General features: G+C 34.7%; 1 protein-coding gene and 1 long non-coding RNA gene across 2 annotated transcripts in view; both read left to right on the plus strand.

Moving 5' to 3' along the window:
• The first annotated feature begins 4,827 nt into the window (after nucleotides 1-4,827).
• Nucleotides 4,828-22,625, plus strand: part of lamc1 (laminin, gamma 1) — a 99,486-nt gene continuing 81,688 nt past the window's right edge. The window contains 1 exon segment of the mRNA NM_173277.1: nucleotides 4,828-5,567. Coding sequence (NP_775384.1) covers nucleotides 5,198-5,567 — 370 coding nt within the window. The 5' untranslated portion in view covers nucleotides 4,828-5,197.
• Nucleotides 8,675-20,736, plus strand: LOC147846417 (uncharacterized). Its single transcript, XR_015478726.1, has 2 exons — nucleotides 8,675-9,379; nucleotides 16,884-20,736. It is a non-coding gene; the product is annotated as an uncharacterized LOC147846417 (long non-coding RNA).

Raw genomic sequence — 22,625 nt, forward strand, 5'->3', positions numbered from 1 at the left:
ACAGCATATTGAAGAAGAAAAAAATTAATTCAAGTTTAGAACTACTTGAACGTGAGTAAAAGGTGGGGATTTTTCATGTTTCTGTGAACTATTGTTTCGATGTTTTTGAATGCTTCATTTGTTTTGTTAAAACCGATAAATTAAACTGCAGACTTAGTTACTACCCGTTTCATTCACTGTAAAAAAAAAAAAAAATGCTGGGCTCCACACAATTCCTACATGTCATCGCAACACGAATTAAGTCAACTTAATTCTTTTGACAAATTTAAGTGGATTAAAAATAAAACAGTTAATTTGTCCCCCAAAAATCTCAAGAATTATGTTGATTCACACTGTTAAAAATACTGTGTATGTTTTACTTTAAAACATTGAGTCAACTATTTGCGTCAGCCTTGAGAGTATTTCGTTCATTCATTCATTTTCTTTTCGGCTTAGTTTCTTTATTTATCCGGGGTCGCCACATTGGAATGAACAACCAACTTATTCAGCACGTTTTATGCAGCGGATGCCCTTCCAGCCGCAACCCATCTCTAAGAAACATCCATACTCAGTCATTCACACACATATACACTATGGACAATTTAGCTTACCCAATTAACCTGCACCGCATGTCTCTGGACTGTGGGGTTAACCGAAGCACCCAGAGGAAACCCACGCAAACGCAAGGAGAACATGCAAACTCCACACAGAAACACCAACTGACCCAGCCGAAGCATGAACCAGCGACCTTTTTCTTGTGAGGTGACAGCACTACCTACTGTGCCACTGCGTCAGCGTGAGTATTTCAAACTCATTTTATTTTAGTTTGTCCTACTATACTTTGCATGATCTCAACTTACACTTTCAAGTAACTCGTGTCTGGCTAGAGCAGATTTTCCTCGGCTAGACGTTCAGACATTTGCCTCTGACTTCGATGGCTCCACAATTAATGTGTCATGAAATTAAGATTTAATCGAGAATGTATTTGTTTAAAACTCAAAAACATGGTGCATATGTAATTTTTATTATTTTTTTATTTTTTAAATGCAGAGATCAGTGACCTTTAGGTGATGACGGGTGCCCAATGAATTCATCTTAAGCAGGCATTCATCGGCTAGTCATTATGACATTTACCTGAAAATAGCCTTTTTTTTAATTTTCTTTTTTACTACAGTGTAGGCTATGGCATGATAATAACACAAACATTTTGCTTTGCCATTCAAATAGTTTAGTCTTACCGTTTTTATGGCCTTGTCAGAAAATGTCGGTCCTCATAACTAGAATAGAAATCTCAATATGGTGGTGTGATCAAGAATGTTCTGAAAGCCACATCCACATATTGCAAATTTTAAGTAAATTCTACTTAAAATTTTCATGGAAAGGCACTAATCTAAAACTCTTGTCACTATTATGCAAGATAATACATTAAGAATTTAATTGTAAAAAATATGTATTTACAACATTCATCGTACTGAAATGTTAAAGTAAATAAAAAAAACATTTATTTGTTGAAATATTCATTATTGTTCATTACAATAATGAATCTGCGGAGTAATTTTTCTCAGTGCAGCTCATTTTAAATAAGTATAGTTTGAACAAGCAGAAAAAAATTGTGTGTTGTTAAATTGTAAATGTAACCTGCAGATACTTCCTGCAGTTTTTTTAATTATACATAGCAAAGAAATCAGATTTACTAAATAAACAAATCATTCCATAGGATGCTTGGAATGTCTCTGAGCAGAATTTAATATATGCACAAAGCCTGTGGGTAAGATGACTACATATTAAATACCTCTTATATCCTGCACAGACTTTAAAGTCTCCTTAAAGAACAATTGCAGCTGTATGTGTTCAGAGTCAGACAATGCACATCTTGGACGTGCCTGAGCTTGATGCAGGCCTTCATACGGGGGGCTGGAATGAGGATTTGACAAAGCGTTGACACTTATTTCTCATTTTGACTTGGGAGTAAATCTAGCATTTCCCACTGTCTTGAATGTAGTGGGTGACTGAGAGAGAGACAGAAGTCTACTTTAAACAGATCGTTATAATGGCAAGAAACTTGGCTCAACAATGTAGTCTTTGTTTTTAATGAATTAATTTTTTAATGAGGAAAGTGTATGCATCTTTCTTTCCTCATATGGTTCTATCCTGTTTTTTTAATGAACTGTCATGTATCATGTATTTATCATGTTAAATAAACTGATTGATCTGATATATTATCTTGTTAGACACCAGGTGTGAGTGAGAGAGTTCTTTGATCACCTTTTGATTAAATCGTAATTGTATTATCTTAAGGAATGTCTCTGAATACTAATGATCATTCTACTCACTGCCAGTCTGGAGTATGAAGTCTATTATTAGCCTTATCAATAGTAAACATAGCTTTCCAGATAATTCAGTATACAGCAGCTCTCGCTTTCCAATCAATACATTCACTTTGGTTGTAAATATTTTTATACAAGAAAAAGGAGAGTTTCTATTACTATTAATGAAAATAAAATGATCAAAATAGAATGTGTCTGTTTGTTAAATGTTGATTTAATTACTTATGTGTACTGGTAAACTGCATTCATTTAATATTTATTTCAAAAATAAATCTACAAGTTGAGTTTGAGGTAACATTCATTCGTTTTCCTTCTATTTGTCCTTTTATTTATCAGGGTTCGCCACAGTGAAATGAACCACCAACTTATCCAGCATGTGTTTTACACAGCGAATGCCCTTCCGTCTGCAACCCAGTACTGGGAAACACCCACACAGACTCATTTATATATGCACTCATACACTATGGCCAATTTAGCTTATTTGATTCACCTGTACCACATGTCTTTGGACTGTGGGCGAAACCGGAGCACCTGGAGGAAACCCACCAACAAGGGGAGAACATGCAAACTCCAGACAGAAATGTCAACTGACTCTGCCGGAACTTGAACCAGCGACCTTCTTGCTGTGAGAAGACAGGGCTAACCACTGAGCCATTGTGTCGTCTTGAGGTAATATAGTTTAAAAAATAGTAATTTGAATTTAACAAATTTTTTAATTGAGAGTAGCAATAGCTAATTGCAGTCATTTGAGGTCATATGCCAGGATTGTTTTTTTTTATTTATTATTGTATGCCCACATTCACAAAATATTAACATCAAAATATATAAATCTGTTACAGAATGTCAGTGGTGTAAAGTACTTGAGTAAATGGACTTCGTTACTTTACTTAAGTATTTTTTTGGGGCTATTTTGTACTGAGTATTAAAAATATAAGCAACTTGAGGTGAATCACATGAAAGTCAGCTCTGAATATTATTTTACTATGTTTTACTACTTTTTTGGACGTTTGAGTTTGACTAAAACTTTTGTTCTATTTTTTTTTCTATTTTGTTCTACAATTTTGAAACATTAAGGGTTCCATTTAATTTCTATATTAGGAAATAAAACATTTATTTGTGTTCTTTGAGCCTACATTCAGTATGAGTAAAATACTTGAGTTCTTTTAAAATCGGATACTTTAATACTTTTACTCAAGTCTTATTGGAATTGGTGACTTGTAACTTTTAATGGAGTAATTTTTACAGTAAGGTATCTATACTTTTACTAAAGTATGGTTTTCATGTACTCTTTACAACTCTGCAGAATGTAGTCTTAAAAATGGAAAGTAACTATGAAATTAATATAAAAAAGCATAACTAAATAGGTAAAAGTAAAGTAATCACACAATTGTAGAGCAGTCTTTAAGTGAAGGCTGTAACAAAACTGTTGTTGTGAATGACAAGGATATGTGTTAATTTAAGAGAGCTATTTTATGTTTTCCCAAAGGAGAGACAAAATTGACCAAAATCTGTCATATTTTTTATGTTTGACCAGGAATTTTACCTTGAAGATAAACAAATCGCCAGAATTGCAAGTGATATCTGTGTTTGTTTGTGTGTTTATTTGGCTAGTTGGTTAATTAGTTCAATGAAACCTTAAATGTGCATACAGTGGTTAATATAGCCTATATAAGTGTTTAATGTACAAGCATCACTTTGCAATAAACATAAAATGCTGAAATATAAAAACGTATAGAAAATTTTCAATAGTCGTTGGTTTCAATTCAGTTTTTGTTTGTGTCAAAGTTTGTAGGCTACTGAACACTCAGAAATAAAGGTATGAGATCTGTCACTGGTACCTTTTCAAAAGGTACACATTTGAAAAATAGGTTCAAATATAAGCTTTTGAAGTACCAAAATGGACCATTTAAGTACAAATGTGTATCTTTTGAAAAGGCACCACCTCAATGACAGCTCACGTACCTTTATTTCTGAGAATGAAGAATTTATCTAGAGAGATTACTATTGAAGATACTACGAGTAAGTTGTCTATTACATTTTAAAACAATGCTAGTAAAATATTAATAAACAGCCCACAGCACGTAAGACTGAGCTATTTAAAGTTTTCGGATACACCCTTGCCTGGAAGGTATATATAACCTTGCTCTTTGACCCCGTGCTCAAAGCAACAGTTCCCAGCCTCTAGTACTTCATAGCACGGGGATTCATTTAGAAAACACCACAGGATAAACTGTATCCTGGATATCAAACAGTAGGTTTTTAATAATCGATAAAAGTGAGTTTTTAACCCGAATATTTGCACGCATAACTGTTTTTATGAATAGTTAGTGGTCAGTCAGACAGTTCATCGCTTCGTTGATAATCTGTGAGGTATGAAACCCCAGAGTCCCCGCCCACGTCTGGAGTTGACTGTGGAAATGTCCAATCGGGATAGTTAAAAGCCACGCCCTTTTCGCTGAACACGCCCACGCATATCTCCCTGTCCATTCGGACTTGCCTTGTTTAGCGGCGGTCCATCAAAGCATCCTTCAGGCGGAAGTAGACGTAGGGATTTTTTTTTGGAAGTGCATTGACTTGCGCACTAGCTGCCAGGGTGTAGTCGGATATAGTTGCTTTTCTCCAAAACTTTTTTTCTCCATGGCGCTGGTTACAAAGCACGAATAAAGTGAAGGTTTGTAGGAGAGAAGTCGCGAGGAGGTTTAAAGCCGCAACTATAATCACTTTTCCGGAGGTGAAGCGACTACCACCATTTTCCGCATGAGTTTATTTATAAAGCCACAAACTCGGTAGCTGGCGAGTTACCGCAAACTTTTTTTTTGAAAGACTGCGAGGATTTAAGGGATCAAGACAGTGACGGTAGCAACTCGAGGTCGCAATAGCAAAAGGACACAATGTCGCTTTTTAGCTGTTTGTTGTTATGGACTTTGTGGGCAGCGTGCAGTCACGGAGCGATGGATGAATGTATAGACGAGGATGATCGGCCTCAGCGCTGCATGCCGGAGTTCGTTAACGCGGCTTTCAATGCGACCGTGGTGGCCACCAACACTTGCGGCTCGCCGCCTGAAGAGTTCTGCGTACAGACCGGGGTTACGGGAGTCACTAAATCATGCCACATTTGCAATGCCGCGGACCCCAGACTGCACCACGGCGCTGTTTATCTCACCGATTACAACCAACCAGTACAACCAACCTGGTGGCAAAGCCAGACTATGTTAGCGGGCATCCAGTACCCGAACTCCATCAACTTGACCCTTCACCTGGGTAAGCAGCTCTCACCAACTTTGCCGTCATGAAAATGGCTCGAAGTTACAAAATGTTTCTTTTCCTGCACTGCGAAGAAAAGTTGTTATTACTGTCAAATTTATTTTAATTTAATACTACTGTAAGTGGGCTAATACACTAATGTCTTGGTTTAATTCGTAGTTCATTAGTTATTATTAGTCACTACTGTACAGATGTAGCCAAGTATGTATTAATTGCAGACTTATTACACTGATATACTCCTTTCCTAGCTTACAGTTGGGTGTTTCAAGTGACTGTTGGTACATGACTAGTATTAATTCCTTTTTACATTGCTATTAGTTACTAGTATTGCAATATATATCTAGTAGTATTTAAATAGACATTTAACTAATTAATAGTGGTTTATAATCTTACAAAACTGTAAAAATCCTTGTTGCCTTAAATTTTAAGCTGAATCAAATTAACCTTATGAGTTTAACGAACTTATGTTAAACTGACTTAAAACTGCTTGCGTAACTTATAAAATTAAGTTAGAAGAACATGATTAACTTGGATTAATAAGTTACAATGAACTAAATGCCTAAGCTGCATAATTTTTGCAGTGTATGATTATTTAATAAACTTGTAAATGACTTTGTAGAATAGGGAATGTAAATGGCAAACAAAAGAGCGCAAGTTAACTCTCTAATTGTTATAATTAGCTAACAATAAATTGTAACACTACTGCATTTATTAATCCTTATAATTTTATATTTAAATTGACCTAAAGATGACAAAGACTACAAATGCTGTATGAAAATGTCTTCTTTTACCAGTGCATTTTCTCATGTTAACAAACAAGGCAAAGTGTTCCAAAAAAGTCATTGAATTAATGGATGTATGGATAATGGTGTATTTGAAGTTTTTATATAAACAACTAGTAAAGCAAAATGTTTAAATTTTACCTATTGAGGTAATTGGAAGTTACTTGGGGTGTCGCTCTTGATTGAGGTTTGGGTCAATTTAAATGAACTTTGCTACTGTATGGTTGATCTGATTAAACAAGTAGACCAAGAACTTTGAAAATTTGGATCCTGGTGTACTTCCATATAAATTCTTGTGTGGTTCCATTAAATATGAATGGAGAATATATAAACATAACATTATTTCTCAAGATGTGCTGTAGCATGCCAGTTTTTCCAATTATATAGTGATGTTGTCCATTGCAATTCTGCACAAAGAGAAGCTAAGTAATCAGATCTTTATTTAGATGCAATGGAAGAATTCCTGGTGCTGTTTTGACACCTATTTGATTTGGTTTTCACAAATTCTCAACTGATATAATTTTTTATTTGTACGTAAATACAAGCCAACCAAAGAGCATTGTTGCATTGCTCAATTCCAAACATTGTGAAATAATAGTTTTCTTACCATTTTTTTGGTGTTATTTTCACTGTTCAATCTTCAAAATGTTGGTATTACATTGATTAAATATTTAAGTTTCTATTTGTTCTGAACCAAACAAGCAACCAAGAGAGCCAAATTACAAGTGTGAAAACACCTTTAATTTAATGATACGTCCAATGTTTTGAATCCGCTCAAATGCGAACCATCTGAAAAATTAATATTTTCTGTATTAGATCAGTAACTGAGAGCATGCTGCTGGTTATAGGCATTGTGCAATCATGTGTGTGTTATCTAATAACTTTAGGCAGTAAAAAGCCACACGTTTCTAATTGACATGGTTTTACGGCTCCTTTTTTGTTATTCTGTTCTGTCATGTACAGCTGTACTCATCATGTATTGAATTTCATTGAGCAAGAAGCATTATCTTTTGAAAAGGTCTCGAATTTGATTGTGTAATCATTTCTAGCAGTCCTTGGGGCCGTCATAGAGAAACCTTATCTAAGAAGATACTCTGGGTTGAGAATTGTTGTTTTACACCAAGGCAGACTTGGCATAGGGTGACCTGAAGTTGTGTGCATTACACAAATCATTGAATTTCTGCCAGCCTAAGCAAAACGATTGGGTTGCAGGAGGAGGTTGTTCTGACTGTGGGAAGAAAGAGCACTAACGTAACCAATTAGTAGAGTCCCAGCAAGCCATGGCATCAGTTTCTCATTCCCAGGTAAAAGAAGCTGATGTATAGTAAGCCTATAACCAAATGTAAGTAATAAGCTGTAATAAAGGTGTCAGAAAGACATTTGCATTTAGATAATGGAAGAGGAAGTGATTTCTCTTTGGCTAATTAGCAGCCATCTGTTAGCACGTGGTCTACAACAGGCCTGGTCTATCAGACGCTTTTCTAATTCTCTTCAGATTTGATTTAGGCAGTTTACATTTCATTCATGTCGTTAGTGTGAAACTGACAGTCTTGCGATATTCAAGTTTTTCAGTTTTAGGTTGTTTCATTAAGTGATGAAATTAACCTTTTTTTTTCAATGCACATATTAAAATGTATTCAGTGAATGTGTATTATTGTGCGGTGTTCTACAATTTGCTTAACTGTAATTAAATTTTGTTAGTTTGTTGTCAATGTTGACCGATTAAAATGCCCTTCAATGTACCAAAATAATTCTTGCTGCCTTAAATTTTTTTAGTTGAATCAGATGAACTTTTTTAATCATCTCAACTTGCGTCAATCAAACTGACTAACTTTAAAACTGAGTTTAAACCCGATTAACGTATTTAACTTAAAGCAACACAAACATTGTTTTTTTTCTTTACTTTTTTGTCAGTGCATTTTTTTGCAGTCTAGGAAAAGCTTTTATCCTAAAAATAATCATATTTATAACAAGACTAATTTGAAACACTATTAAGGATCAGAGTAGGCATGGGACGATAACCATTTTTAAGGTATACTGCGGTTTGGAAAAGTCAGGGTTTTAAAACTGCCAAAAATTTCTGCTAAGTAGTTCCTGTGGTATAAGTTTTTTTTATTTACATTTTAAGTTTTTTGGGACAACAGTATCGGCAACAGAGTAAATCTTCAAAGATGCTGTTTTAAATGGTAATAAAATCTCTCTTTTTGAAAGTATGAAGACATCTGAAGCCAAAGATTCATTTGAATTATTTAGCCTGACATGTTTACTGCTCCAAAATACTTTAAATGTTTCCCAAAAGAAATATATTGGGTTTGAAGAGGATTTTTTTTTTGTTTTTTTACCCAGACATTTAAAAAGAATATATTTTAGAGCAGTGAGCACAGCACCGTGAAACTGTGATATTTTTGTGCTGTCAGAATCTGATAGAGGCCCATGCTTAGATCAGAGTGCACTGCAGACTAAAAATACAAATGAATTGTGTTTATAAATCCTTTATACATATTTAAGCACAGGTAAGAATAGAAATGTTGCTTATTTTTATGTATATATATATGTATATCTTTTTACAACATTATTCCAAAGATTAAAGTAGACGCTTGAATTTAATATGCTTTCCTTACATTATACTTCTGCCAGAGTATTTAAATTATGATTAAATACTGAAGCTTTTATCACAATATACAGTATGATATCAACACTATATTTATGGAAGCTGCTAAAAAGGTTACTTGCAAATTATTTGTGTATTCTTTTTTAGATATACAGTTGAAGTCAGAATTATTAAATAGCTTAAAGGGGCTAATAGTTTTGACCTTAAAATGGTTTTTAAAAATTTAAAACTGCTTTTGTTCTATCCAAAATAACAACAAATAAGACTTTCTCCAAAAGAAAAAATATTATCAGACATACTATGAAAATTTCCTTGCTCTGTTAAACATCATTTGGGAAATACTTAAAAAAGAAAAAAAATTCTAATTGGGTTTAATAATTCTCATTTCAACTTTACATGTTCAGAGAATTTTTCCAGTACGGGGTTGCAGTTGGAAGGGCTTCCGCTGTGTAAAACATATACTGGATAAGTTGGTTGTTAATTCTGCTGTGGCGACCCCTAATAAATAAAGGGACTAAGTTGAAGGAAAATGAATGAATGTTCAGAGTACATAAATGTTTTAAACTAATTTAATTGAAAAAGGATGTTAAAAAAGTAAATAATAACACTCATCGGTAGGTCTCATTAAATGTTAATGCAATTAAATCAACAGTTAGAAATAGCTATAAATTTATAGTAATGTTAAAGTTAATTAAAAAAGCTATAGAATTTGGTTAAATATTAACTGATTATGCATGCTTGGTTATTACACTGTAGAAAAGATGTTGCACGCTTAAATTTGGTTGAACCAATTAAACTTTTCAAGTAATTTTAACTTGCATAAGTTTAAGCTTAAACTTAAAACATCAAGTTAAATTTGTTTAAATTTTAAAAAATAATAAGTTACCATAACATAAAAAAATTTAGTCAAGACTTTTTTAGTATGTCATTTTTTAGTGTAGACATGCGTCACTTTTTAGACATCCTTGAATGTACTGGAGTCAAAAGCTCATAGAGGATTGTAGATTTGCATGTTTATTTTGTTCTCTCTCTCTTTATGTTTTTCAAAGCAACTTCGTAGGTGGGAACCCACAAGAAGTCTGGGTCCCAGCAATAAGCTTTTATTTTATGTGCTTTTCCTTTGATGGCTTTTATGTTTATTCTGCCTTGCTTGGGATGGTCGAGGCGGAAGCAGGCATGTCTTAACTTGACACTGCTGCGTCCAGGGAGAGCGTCGAGATTTAGCCTGGCCTAGAACGCTCAGTTAGGGGTGCGAGAAGAGATGAGGAGTCTAGATTTACTTTGTCTAACACTCGTTTTTGTATTAACCCATGTCTGTCTGACCAATCATGATGCAAAAATGTGATGAGACTGAATAAATGAGTCAACATCCCAGACGCTAGCTAATGAAGATTTGCAGACATGTGCATCTGAACTTGTGCAGGCATATAGAAATAATGTGGTGGTTTAAAGAACGGTCAGGTTAATGGAAGATTGATGATGCTCATGCTACTTGTTTTAAATTGGTCTTGTCAGACATGGCCTAGAGGGACGGCATTCTCAATCTTGGCTAGGTTGCGTCATACCCAGCTAGAAGTGCCAGATTGTGTTTCTGATGTGAGGATATTGTTTGTCAGGATTTGTCACAGTCTTCATTGTTTTATTTAGCGCCCGACAATGACATTGGCTTAGGAAAAATAAAATCTTCTAAGACTTTAAAAACTTGAACAAAATTATTCATCATATTTTGTATGCTGCATTATTTTTATTTGAGATTTAAGTATTAGTTTAAAGGGGTAGTTCAACCAAAAAGGAAATTCTGTCATCTTTTATTTACTCTTAACTAGTTCCAGACAAGTTTGAGTCTTTTTTTTTCGGTTGAACACAATATTGATATATGCATGATATATTGAAGAATGTTGGAAACCAGCAACCATTGACTTCCATAGTATATAAAGCTTCCTACTATAGGTGGAATATTTTTTGTTCTATATAAAATGAAAATTAATCTTAAATCTGTTTTCTTTATAAATGTGTTTCTTCTAGGCATGGCTTGATAACCTTTTTTTTTACCGCGGTTTGGAAAAGTCAAGTTTTTAAACTTCTAACATTTTCTGTTGTTATTTTATGTGTTCTTTAGTTTTTTAAGACTATTTTATTAAATTTTTTAGGGAAACATCTCCACATCAAAAGCTATTGGTCAGGCCACGATTCAGCAACATCTGAAAAACAAATCACTCCTGCAGTGGCATTACTTTATGTCCTCAGTGTTTTAAAACTAATGAAGATGGCAGATCAATGATTTAGTTTAATTATTTAGCCTTGCATGTTTACTGCTCCAAAATATTTTAAATGTTTATTAAAATAAAATATATTGTGTTCAATGGAAAAAATGTTGTTGTTTTTTTACCCAGCAATTTAAAAATATATATTTTTAGAACAGTAATCACATTACCTTAAAACATGATATTTTTATCCAAAGTTATCATACCGTCAGAATCTTACACTGACCCATGCCTAAGTTCTTGTTGTGAATGATCCTCCCACGCATTTCATTAAAAAAAAATTAGGAATAGAAAGCAGCCCAACCTTATCTTAAATTAAGAAACAAAATGATATCTCTCTTTAGGTCAGACCCTCTTATAGATCAGTTAACTTGCTCCATTTCTTAAAATTATTCTATTTTGTTTGACTCGCGCTGTCGCACATACATTACAAAGCAGAAGCAAAGGTCTGACATCATTTCTGTTTCATTGTGACTTTTTATTAGCTCATAACCCCTGCTCTGTACCCTCACAAGTGAGTTTACAAACCTTCTCCAGTCCTGCTTTAAAAAAACGTCTTTTGTTTCATTGATGGTGTTGGACACCTTACTAACACTACTGACTGATTCACTCACAGACCCACTTTACACCTGTTTTAAGATGCATTTTAGATGATCAGATCGCAAGTAGTTTTTTTTTTTTTTGAATGTGTTAATGTATGATTTCTTTGTTTTTCAAAGCTTGTGCAATTTACAAATATTGTGGAAGGCATTGGAAGGTGGTTTAATTTTGTTTGATAGCTGCAAAATTTGTACAAAATATTGTGTATTTGTGTTAGAATCTGGACTAAAAAAAATTTTTTTCTTAGTTTTTTTTAAGCTTCAAATCAAATATACAATTTCTGATGTCTAAGTCTAAATCCCATCTGGAAAGCACAGTTCAACAATACAACAGCATGAACGTTTACACTACGAAAGCAATTGGGCTAAATGTGGTTTCAGCTGCCTCTGGAAGTGGTATAAAGTGGACAAGAGCAATGCCTCCTACCCCATTTATACTAGTATTTATTTACTGTTGTCCATTTGTGATAGCATTGAAAAAAATGCATTTTTATGTCTAGCAAGCTTTTAAAAATGCTTTATGTTCATTAACAAACCAGTTATTAAGCAATTTGTTCAGGCAAAATAATCTCTAAAGTCATTTTGTAGGCATCAAAATAGATTGATTGATGTCTTTTAAATCATGAAGACACTGGTTTTATGTACAAGATGTACACTATTGTTTTACAGAATTTATAATAAAAATATTCAATATTCAAGTCTGTTACTTCCAGCTCCCATTTTAATATAGCAAGTAAGGTTTATCTGTAAAACGTCTTCAAGTGCATTTCAGATAAAGTTTTTCTCCAAAACACTCAAGGGAGCGTTAGAGGAGGGTGAGAATTTCCTTTCATCTGATAAACCGAGGCAGTCAGTGATTCATTAACTTGAGCTTGTGAATGGCCCTTATCATGGCCTATTTCCTCCCACTCTGATAGCAGGAAGAAATCCACAGTGCTTACTGAAAGCCATCAGTCTGTGCCTTGCATTTAACTCTGCATCATATTGCTTTTGACGCCTGTCATTTTTTTCGTGCTTTATACTGAGCTATTAAAATGAAAGAGTCCCTATGGCTCATTTAGCTTCTGTTCTGGTTTTGTAACGCAGCTGGATTCACATGTTTGCCTCGTGTGTGCTTTATTAGGAGCTGTCCTTGTTTTCACTTCTGTTTTCAGGGAAAGGGTTGGCTAAACATCTGCATGCTAATTGTTTAAATCTGGGAAAATTCTGGTTGCATACAAAAAAAATGTGGCCTTAAATATGGCCTTAAGTTGCACTGGTTTATGTAGTAAAATGCCTTTTATAAGACAAAATTACTGGAATATTAAATAAGGATCAAGACATTTAGTATTTATCCTACTGTAAATATCTCAAAGCTCACTTTTTGGTTAGTAATATGTTTTAAATGCTTAATTTGAAAAACTTTATTCTGATTTCCTCAATATTTAGATTTTTTTTAAACCCCTGTCAGGGCTCAAAATTCACCTTTTTGCTTGGTAGCACCGATGCTCCTAACTTTAAAAATTTAGGCGCATCAGCCAAAATTTAGTCGCACCCACCAATTATGAGCACCATTACTACACGTTTTATACAAATATTTATTGCATTTGAAATCAACAGTAATCAAACTAACAAGCAAAGAAATATATATGCAAGAGTAAGGAAAATATGTCTCAACGAAATCCCATTATCAAAAGAAAATAAATTTTTATAACATAACTGAGTGAGCAAAAGACACACGGAGCGCTCACCGGCCCTGCACGCACTGCTTGACATGAATCTGTTAACGGTATAACTGTGCTGTTCTCATGGGTGCTGTCTGATATTGTACTGATGCTTTTGACATATACTGTACCTTATTATATGCATACGTCATGTTAAAAGCCATACCGGCCTTTTTATGAGTAGCGATGTTAGTTTACTCAGTGCAAGCCCGTTTGTGATGGTGTACATGGTGTTAAATTTAACATATAGCTGCCCCTTGCACAGCGAACAGCATCTGGCGATTATTTGAAGGGTTAAACAGAAGCTCTCGTGCTAGATGTGGCAAACAGTTACCTGAAAATTCCACCCCACAGACTTTTCATAGCGGACTTGAAGCCACTGGAAGTCTTTTATCCACTCTTGGAAAAGTGTAGATGGTGGATTAACATTCAGCACATGATCACTAGTAAGCTGTGTCATTATTTATAACTTTAGATGCCATGGTTTCTAAAACAAATTCATTCTTCATTCTCATCTTCAGCGCTTTACAGTTTTTCGCGGTAGCAGCTCTCTGTCATCCCAAGCCAGAAGGCGCTGACTGAGTGATTGACAGCTGATATTAACCAATCATTTGCGTTCAGTGCTAGAGCAGTGGTGGGCCAATAAGAAGAGCAAGCATTACGGACTTGGATTTGTTTACTGCAGCAAGTTGACATGACAACTGTTTTAAACCATTCCTGAGCGCTGCGTTTCACCTTTCAAGTGCAGACAAAGAGCTTAGAGATGCATTCTGCGTGAATGTCTCCCGAATCCGCGCATGTGGTGAACATTTTGCAGTAAAAACTGGTCACACACAACAATTTTAAGCACTTGCAGAAATGCTCGCAAATATATTTTGAGGTCGCATAGATAACATTTTGGGCGCATATGCGACCAAGATGGTCGCAATTTCGAGCCCTGCCTGTAGTACTAGATTTTAATCAGTACTGAATTGGCTCTATCACTGTCTGTCTACTCCGCCAATAGCTAGTGTCTGGTGAGCGCACTGGCGCCGTTGTCTTGTGGCATCTAAGTGGATGCTGCACACCGGTGGTGGTGTGGAGAGCCCCCCCCCCCAGATTGTAAAGTGCTTTGGGTGTATGGCCATCCACAAAAAAATGTGCTATATAAAATACACACATTACAGAAAAAAATTACACACATTAAGGTATTTTGGTCAAATATTATCCAAACAAATCATTCACAAATGGAAAGCATATTTTTTAGCTTTCAGATCACATATGAATCTCAAATCCCAAACATTGACGCTTATGATTGATTTTGTAGTCCAGGGACACAAATATTTCATAAGAAAGTTATTTTTACTTGGGACCGTTGGCCATTTACAGTATGTCAAGAAGGTTCACCCTGGTTTTCCTCACAGGAGCCAAACTCTTGGGAGAAGAATGCACTCTCAGCTGTTGTTTTCCTCCATTCTTTGTCTCTTTCCGGTCTCATCCTCTCTCTCTCTCTCTCTCTCTCTCTCTCTCTCTCTCTCTCTCTCCCTCTCTCTGTTGATTTCTCATCTGAGAGGATACGATGAGTGGTCTCAGTGTGGGAAACTGAGCAGCCCAATGTTTCCTGGGCTCCTAGGTCGTCGTCTCTCATCTCTCAGAGGCGTGTTTTTTCCCCCCCAAACTCCATCAAAGAACTTGTCATTTCTGAAGAGGGACCAGATGGTCCAAATTACACCAATCTGAGTGTAGAGGGTTGGAAAGAAGAGCATACTATCTGGTTCGAACCTATTGTTATTCTCTAGAAGGTATGATCTCAGTGTGGGAAACTTGTGTTTATGAAAGCTTTGTAGTTAGGCTGTTCATGTAACCGCATGATTTGTTTTACTCCAGTTGTCATCGAACCCAGCATTGCTTTTCTCCTTTGAGAGGAAATTGGCGGACGATGTTGAGATTGTTTGGAATTGCATCTCTCTTTATTCCAGTTTAATCCAAGCCAATTTGTGGTTTCCACACATTTGCAGTGCCACCGCTCTGAAGGCAATGACTTGGACTGTTTGGTAGCTTTAATTTTACCGCCAGGGGCAAAGTTTGAGCTTCGGACCACCCAGGGTGGACAAAGTGTAGAATCTCCCTCATTTCCTGGTGATAAAGCCATTGTGAGCCACTAGTCCTTTCCAGATTGTGCAAACGAGTAATGAAAGAGCCCACACTGGGTCTGTGGTGCCAGCGAGAGCACCGTCAGACGTCGAGCTGCGGTTTTGGTGTCATTTAGGAGAGTGTTGTCCCGTGGGTCTATTTGACTGACTGTGAAATAGTGGAACAAGCCCTCGGGGGCCACTGTTTTGCCATCTCTGATTAGAGTTGTAAGAAATGACTGGACCCCGTTAAAAGTTAAGCTCTGGAGATTTAACGCTAGTTTGGCATAATAAGCCTGTCTGCAGGATGGCTGATCATTTCTGCATGCCGGCTTTTCTTTGAGTTGGGAGCTTGAGACTGGGGTGGGGTTTCCTTCTTTTTCAATATATTTTATTATTTTTCCATCAGTAATTAAAAAATACATTTAATATACAAGTAAACATATGTTTTAACCACTCTACCACCCCATCCCACTTGCTAGACAGTACTGATCAAGAGGTGTTATTTAATTTCTATTTTTATTTTTTTGTAGTTTTTTTTAGGACTTTTATTAACAATTATCCAGATGATATGATAGATTGAATTGTATCAGGATTTTTTCAGGATAATTTTATTTTGTGGAGGACAAATGCCTCACGTATTTTTTGTTTAAATCTATGTGTGTTATAAAAGGTCTAATAAAGTGCTTTGTTGTTTATAATTATTATTAATTACATTTTTAAAATATCTTTTCTATATCTTTAAAATTTCCTGATATGTTTTTGACCCTTCATTAAAATGGTTAATAAAAAATGTATTAATCAAAAAACTTGTGAAACAGCAGAAATCTGAAAGTTAATTTCATTTAAATGATTTATTAACAGTTCAACAACAAACATTTTTATAAACCCCCTATAATTCAGTTTTATTTCTTATTATTTAAAATAATATTTATCATTAGTATTCACAGTAGTAGTAGTGGTGTTACTACTATTACATTCTATTGCAATTAACTGTACATGACAATTTGTCAGTGTTATTAGTATTATTAGTGTTATTTATACTTAATTAATTATACTTAATTAATAAACCGATGACTGATTTGGTCCAAAATTCTAATCTATTTTTCTCCTATGGTGCACACTTCTTTTATTCATTCATTCATTTTCTTGTCGGCTTAGTCCCTTTATTAATCCGGGGTCGCCACAGCGGAATGAAACACCAACTTATCCAGCAAGTTTTACGCAGCGGATGCCCTTCCAGCCGCAACCCATCTCTGGGAAACACACTTCTTTTATTTCTTTGTTTTTCCATCCACTGTGGAAGGACTCCGTAATTGCTAGTATTACAGCTTTGATGCGTGTGTTCATGCAGTATTGGAAACTTTCCCACCGCTGACCTCCCAGTATTTAGTTCTCACCTTTATTTACGTGCAGACTTGATGTACATTATTCGTCCTTGGTCTTTCAGTACCTTGAGGCTTAGTGCCCTAACTGCTCTCAGCTCCACCAATCATTTTGTGTGGATTTGACTCTTCTCAAATGTCTTTGAGCAATCAAATAGGTCACCTTTATTAAAGTCTTTACAGGTGACAGCATGTTTGATGATGGCGTATGTTTGCAGAAGACTATGTTTCCGTTCTGTCAGCATCATATTGTCATGATCAGTCATACACCATCACTCTTCTTTGTTTTGCTTCTTACTTCAGCTCATGCTGTGGATGCTGACAGCTCGAACATGTGCTCACGCATGACTGGTTTTTCTCCAATGCTGTCATTCAGAGAGTCTTATCAGAAGCAGGAAAAGTACTCCCATGAACAGCAGACATGTAGAATTGGCTTTTGGGTTGATGCCAGAATTGCAACCTGTTGCAGAGCTGCATAAACAAAATAAAATCAGCTGCTCTGATATGACCCGATATGCCTGATATGGGTCAACGAGTTCATCCAGCATTTATCCTGACACACCTGGCAATTGCACTCATAAGCAGTGCCTTTTTTCTCTCTCTTTCTCTGGTAATTTTTTATGTGTATACGACAAAGACGAAATGGTAAAATACTTGTTGTATTTTTTATAAAGTGTCGAACAACTTTCGTGAAAGCATCTCAAGAGTGGAATAATGTGCTGTCATGTTGGGGTAAATAAAAAAATAGTTAATTTGACCTGTATACATGTTCAAATATATGGATGTATATGATATAATGTATTTTATTACATTTTAAATGTTTAAAAAACATCTTTCTGGCAAAAGCCTAGTGGTTTGAAAGGTAGTTGCAAAGTTAAAAGATTTAAAATTAGTGTTAATTAGTATTCTTTGGATTAGTATTAGCAGTTCTTGGTGTAATTAGTTACAAAATGTCAACTTACTATAATTAAATGACTGAAAATTAAGATTAGGCATTATTTTTAATTTCAGGCAATTAATATGCAGTTACTAATAATTGACTTGCCCTAAATACTTTAAACAGACTCAACAGTTCTGTTTAAATCAATTCAGAGAAACACTGTGGAAACATTGAAGAAACAATGGACTTAGGAATTGTCAATGTGGTATAAACATTTTTAAAGTGTTACTTTTTTTAAATAGCTAACCAATTATATCAAATAACTTTTTAAATAACCAATATATCATGATTGGTTTTGTTTAAAGAGTTTGACGTTTGCTGTATCATTATTATTGACATCTCATAGCTGTCGATCTACCTTAAGGTTTGCTTTGGTTGTTCAGCAATTACACTTTACCATTACACACACTTTGTACCACTTTATTTATCAAGTTTAAGAGTGTTTTTAACCCTTATGTTTATTTTATTATAACACTTAAGAGATGAGAATTTATAATTTTTTTTCATTTTGACTATTAAAGCTATTTGCCTTAGTAATGTTGGTAAAATAAAATAAAATGGTTAAATAAAAAAATCTTTAAAGTCCTAAATGGATTGTAAAAAAAAATATTAATCATCGATACCGAATGATATTAAACATTAAATCATGATACATTTTTTTTTCCTCCCAGCCCTAAATTAGTGATTGATTATGGTTTTTAATTAACTTGGAGTTAGGTATTGTTTACACTAGTGCGTTTTCTTTTAAAAACAGTATTTTAGAATGAAAATACCTATCGTCCAGTCTCAATCCACATTATGCAGCGTAAAACGCGTTACTTGACCATTCAGCTTATTTTCTTATAGCGCTTTTACAATGTAGTGTGTCTAAGCAGCTTAACATGGAAGTTCTAGTCAATTTAAACTGTTTTCAGAGTTGAAGCTCAGTTAGACCAGTTCACACTTTTACACTCACTTGGCATGCACATAATTTACCTGCATTTATATTTGCTGTCTATCTATGATACAGAAAACCTGCATTTTCAAGGGTCAAGAATAGCGGACCAAACACGAACACATTAGTGTACACGAACACATTAGTGTACATGCTTTTAGTGTTATACACTGTGGTCCATAGAAAATGTCTTTTAGTATAATTAAATGTGTAATATAAGTATGCCTGGCAAGATTAATTTTGTGCTAAAAAATCTTCCATAAATCATGGTAAAAATTCAGTAAGTAAATTAAAAAAGGATGTGATGTTTAAAAAAACAAATGTTAAGCGCTATTAAACTTTGTATTATTTTAAAGTATTTGTCTCGTATGTGAAATTCTATCTTTTTGCACATTACTATATTCAAAACAATCTATCAATTTCGTGATGATTTAGTTTAGTTTCCTTTACGCAGGCCATGAAGCACCTGCATAGTTCACTGACATCTCAACTTTAAAACTTGCTTTTCAAAAACATATCCGATGTCAGACCTCTTCGCTCTGTTATTTTCCAACAAAGACGTCTTCAGAAGCTTCAAAGCTCTGCATCCAGGTATTGAAGTGTGAATCTGATCTCTGATTCTTTACAGTTTGTCAGTTGCCAAATACAGCTGTTTTCACATATAAACAGAGCTTCACAAGCCAGATGGGAACAGAACTGTTGTCTCAACACAATAGGGTGGGAAAACTCTGTATTTATTATTCTTCATTAGTTCTTTCAGCGTCATCATGATCACTCCGAGCTGGTGGTTAAAAGAGCTGGCAGTCTGCTCCTCACAGCTGGTTCATACTTTATGAAAATACCCTCCCTCGGGCATCGGTGACAGCACATGCTTTTACAGTAAAGCATGATTTGAGAGCAGAGTCAAATATGAGGTTTGCGATCAGTGAAGAGTGAAACGTTTGCTTCCGTCTTTTACAGACATACAGTTCGTTTTCCAGCGCATACTACAATCATAGACTACACAAAATAGGGTGCCTAAAAAATTTACCTTTAGTAAATGCTTCAATTTTTAATACATTAAAGCGTAAACCAAGTAGAGGTAAAAATTCAACAGTCCGAATTTAAGGATTAAACATTTTGCTGCAACAGTTCAACCAAAAAATAGAAATTCAGTCATTATTTACTCACTCTACTTGTTTCAAATCTTCATGAATTTGATTTCTTTCGTTTTGAAAAATGTACAGGGTTCATATACGGTCATGGAAAATCTGGAAACGTCATGGAATTTTGTCATGGCATTTTCCAGGTCTACTCAAGTTTTGGAAAAGTCATGGAAATTAGTTTAAAAATGATCTGTATACTTGAATTTGGGCTGCACGATATTGGAAAAATTTGACTTTACAGTATTTTGTATTTCTGTGATATATTTTGCGACGTTAATACAATTTCACCATATAATTTAACAGGTTTATTTGGATTGATTAGGGGGATTTGGGGGGAGTGAATCTCGAAAAAAAATTACAAGCATAGATAAATAAAATATAGGGTAAAAGGGTAAGGTAAAAGTGAATGATAGTTTTTAGGTTTTCCTTATTCATGTACAAATATTGAATAATCAACACTGCATAGTCTTTATTGTGTATTATTCAATCTTTATTAAAGTTACAAAAAATCACTTGTGGCCGGATGTTTTAAACTTTGAAATATTGAAATGTTCACACAGTCACAGGCCTTAAAGGGAGAGTTTACTCAAAGGTTAAAATGTATCCTCACCATTTACTCACACTTTACTTTTTCAATACTATTGGAGTTATTTAATTATATTCTTTGTGTTTCTTTAAAAAAGAAAAAGAAAGCTCAAAAATGTTTGACACAAGTGAAGGGTGTAATGAAAATGTTTTGTGTTGTGTGAACTATCTCTTTACAAATGTATGCAGAAGACAAACTTTTACTCCATTATGATTAAACTCTATATTAAACTATGGTCCCAACATTGCATATCCTGCAGTGCGACTATTGCGGATGCACACATTGTGATATCAATGCTGAAACAATATATTTTGCAGCCCTAACTTGAATATAGGTTAGTTGTCTTTACTTCTTTTCTGTCCTTGGCCAAAAACTTGCTCTCTCATTGTTAGTGCTGAGTAAGCATTATCAAAATCAATTTTACATAGATATAAAAACAAATTTAATCAAAATAGATTGTTGTGTGTTCTATGATATGCTGCAATAAACTTAAACGTCATGGTTTTTCTTATTATTTACCATTTATATGACATTACATGAAACATTACGTCATGACAATGTTCTGTAAAAGTCTTGGAAAAGTCTAGTAATCATTGACTCCCTAAGTACTTTTTATGGAAGCCGATGGTTACAGGTTTGCATCTTTCTTCAATAGATCTTCTTTTGTGTTCAACAGAAGAAATGCAAAGAATAAGTTTGATTTGTTTTGCTTAAATGTTTGTTTAATTTTGTTGTACTTTTAATAAAACAGTATAAGATTATGTAGAAAAGGCATTCAAACTAGCTAAAACGTAATCTACAGTGTTGCCAAATATTTTTGTCTTGAGCATGTTGATACAGTATAGTCTACATTTTGCATGCCATATGAATGCAGAGTTTATTCCCAAGACATTCTTCAGTACTTCAGAAAATACATTTGCAAAGAGCGGATGTTACAATTGGCAGCCACAGTGTGTTTAAGCGACACTCTCCATTGTAAAAAGAAAATGTGGCTTTCATTAGCATGTTTGGGGAAATATCAGGTTCTTTAAACAACACCGCAGAACACTTTTTTCCACTTGTGGCTGGGCAAATAGTTGTTTTAGTACCTATGTCTTATGGTTTCCTGTGTTATGTTTTTCTAAAGTTCCTGGAAAATAAACTCAACCCCATTTGACAGAAAATTAAGCAAACAATCTTTTGGCAGTTATTTCAAGGGATATAAAACATGTAATTTGGCAAACCATGACACATTTATGTTTTGACTTTACGACTGTTTGACTTTATTGTAAGTTCTGTTCTAATTTTTAATTATTAGATTAAATTGAATTATTAGTGATGGTTTTCATTTATTTTTCACAGTAAATAACTGAATCAAGTAAGAAATATGCACACATTCCTCTTCTTTTTTTGTGACTACACTTTTAGCTTCAATCCAGGCTGGATTTCAAAACCATTTCATGACCTCACAGTCCACTTCATGAGTCAGATTTTCAGCAGGTTCTTCATACATTCCTTTTAGATTATTTGTCATGCCAACCTTGAATAAATCTCATTCATCAAAAGATCAGCTTGTTCAGCAACACTTACCCATCAAGGCAAAAAAGTTTTGTACATTCAGAAATAGATCATGACAGACAACAAGTCACAATATAGAGTCAGAGACAGGTGGAGTCTTGGCGTCTGTGTAAGGAAAAGCCAGTGATTCCAGCTCATGAATCAGTAATACCTCACACCGCATTTAACTCAATTCATCTTGTGTTTAAACAGGCCTAAAAGTCAAGAGCTGCTCCGTTATGAAAGTTGACCCCCCTTCCTTGTCTTGTTTATTTTGAATATTCAGTTAAACCTTTAATAGGATTTTCTGACTCTGTTTTTTAAGCAGGTCTTGTAAAGATTTATGGTGCACGCTTTGTTTACTAAAGGTCACTCCAGTTTCCGGCACCCAGAAAACATTGAGTCGCGATTGTAATCGGAGTCTCAGCAGTCACTTCCTTTGTCTCCCCTGTCCAAACA

This window comes from Danio rerio, chromosome 2 (genome assembly GCF_052040795.2).
Source record: "Danio rerio strain M-AB ecotype USA chromosome 2, GRCz13ab, whole genome shotgun sequence".
Taxonomy (NCBI): Eukaryota; Metazoa; Chordata; class Actinopteri; order Cypriniformes; family Danionidae; genus Danio; species Danio rerio.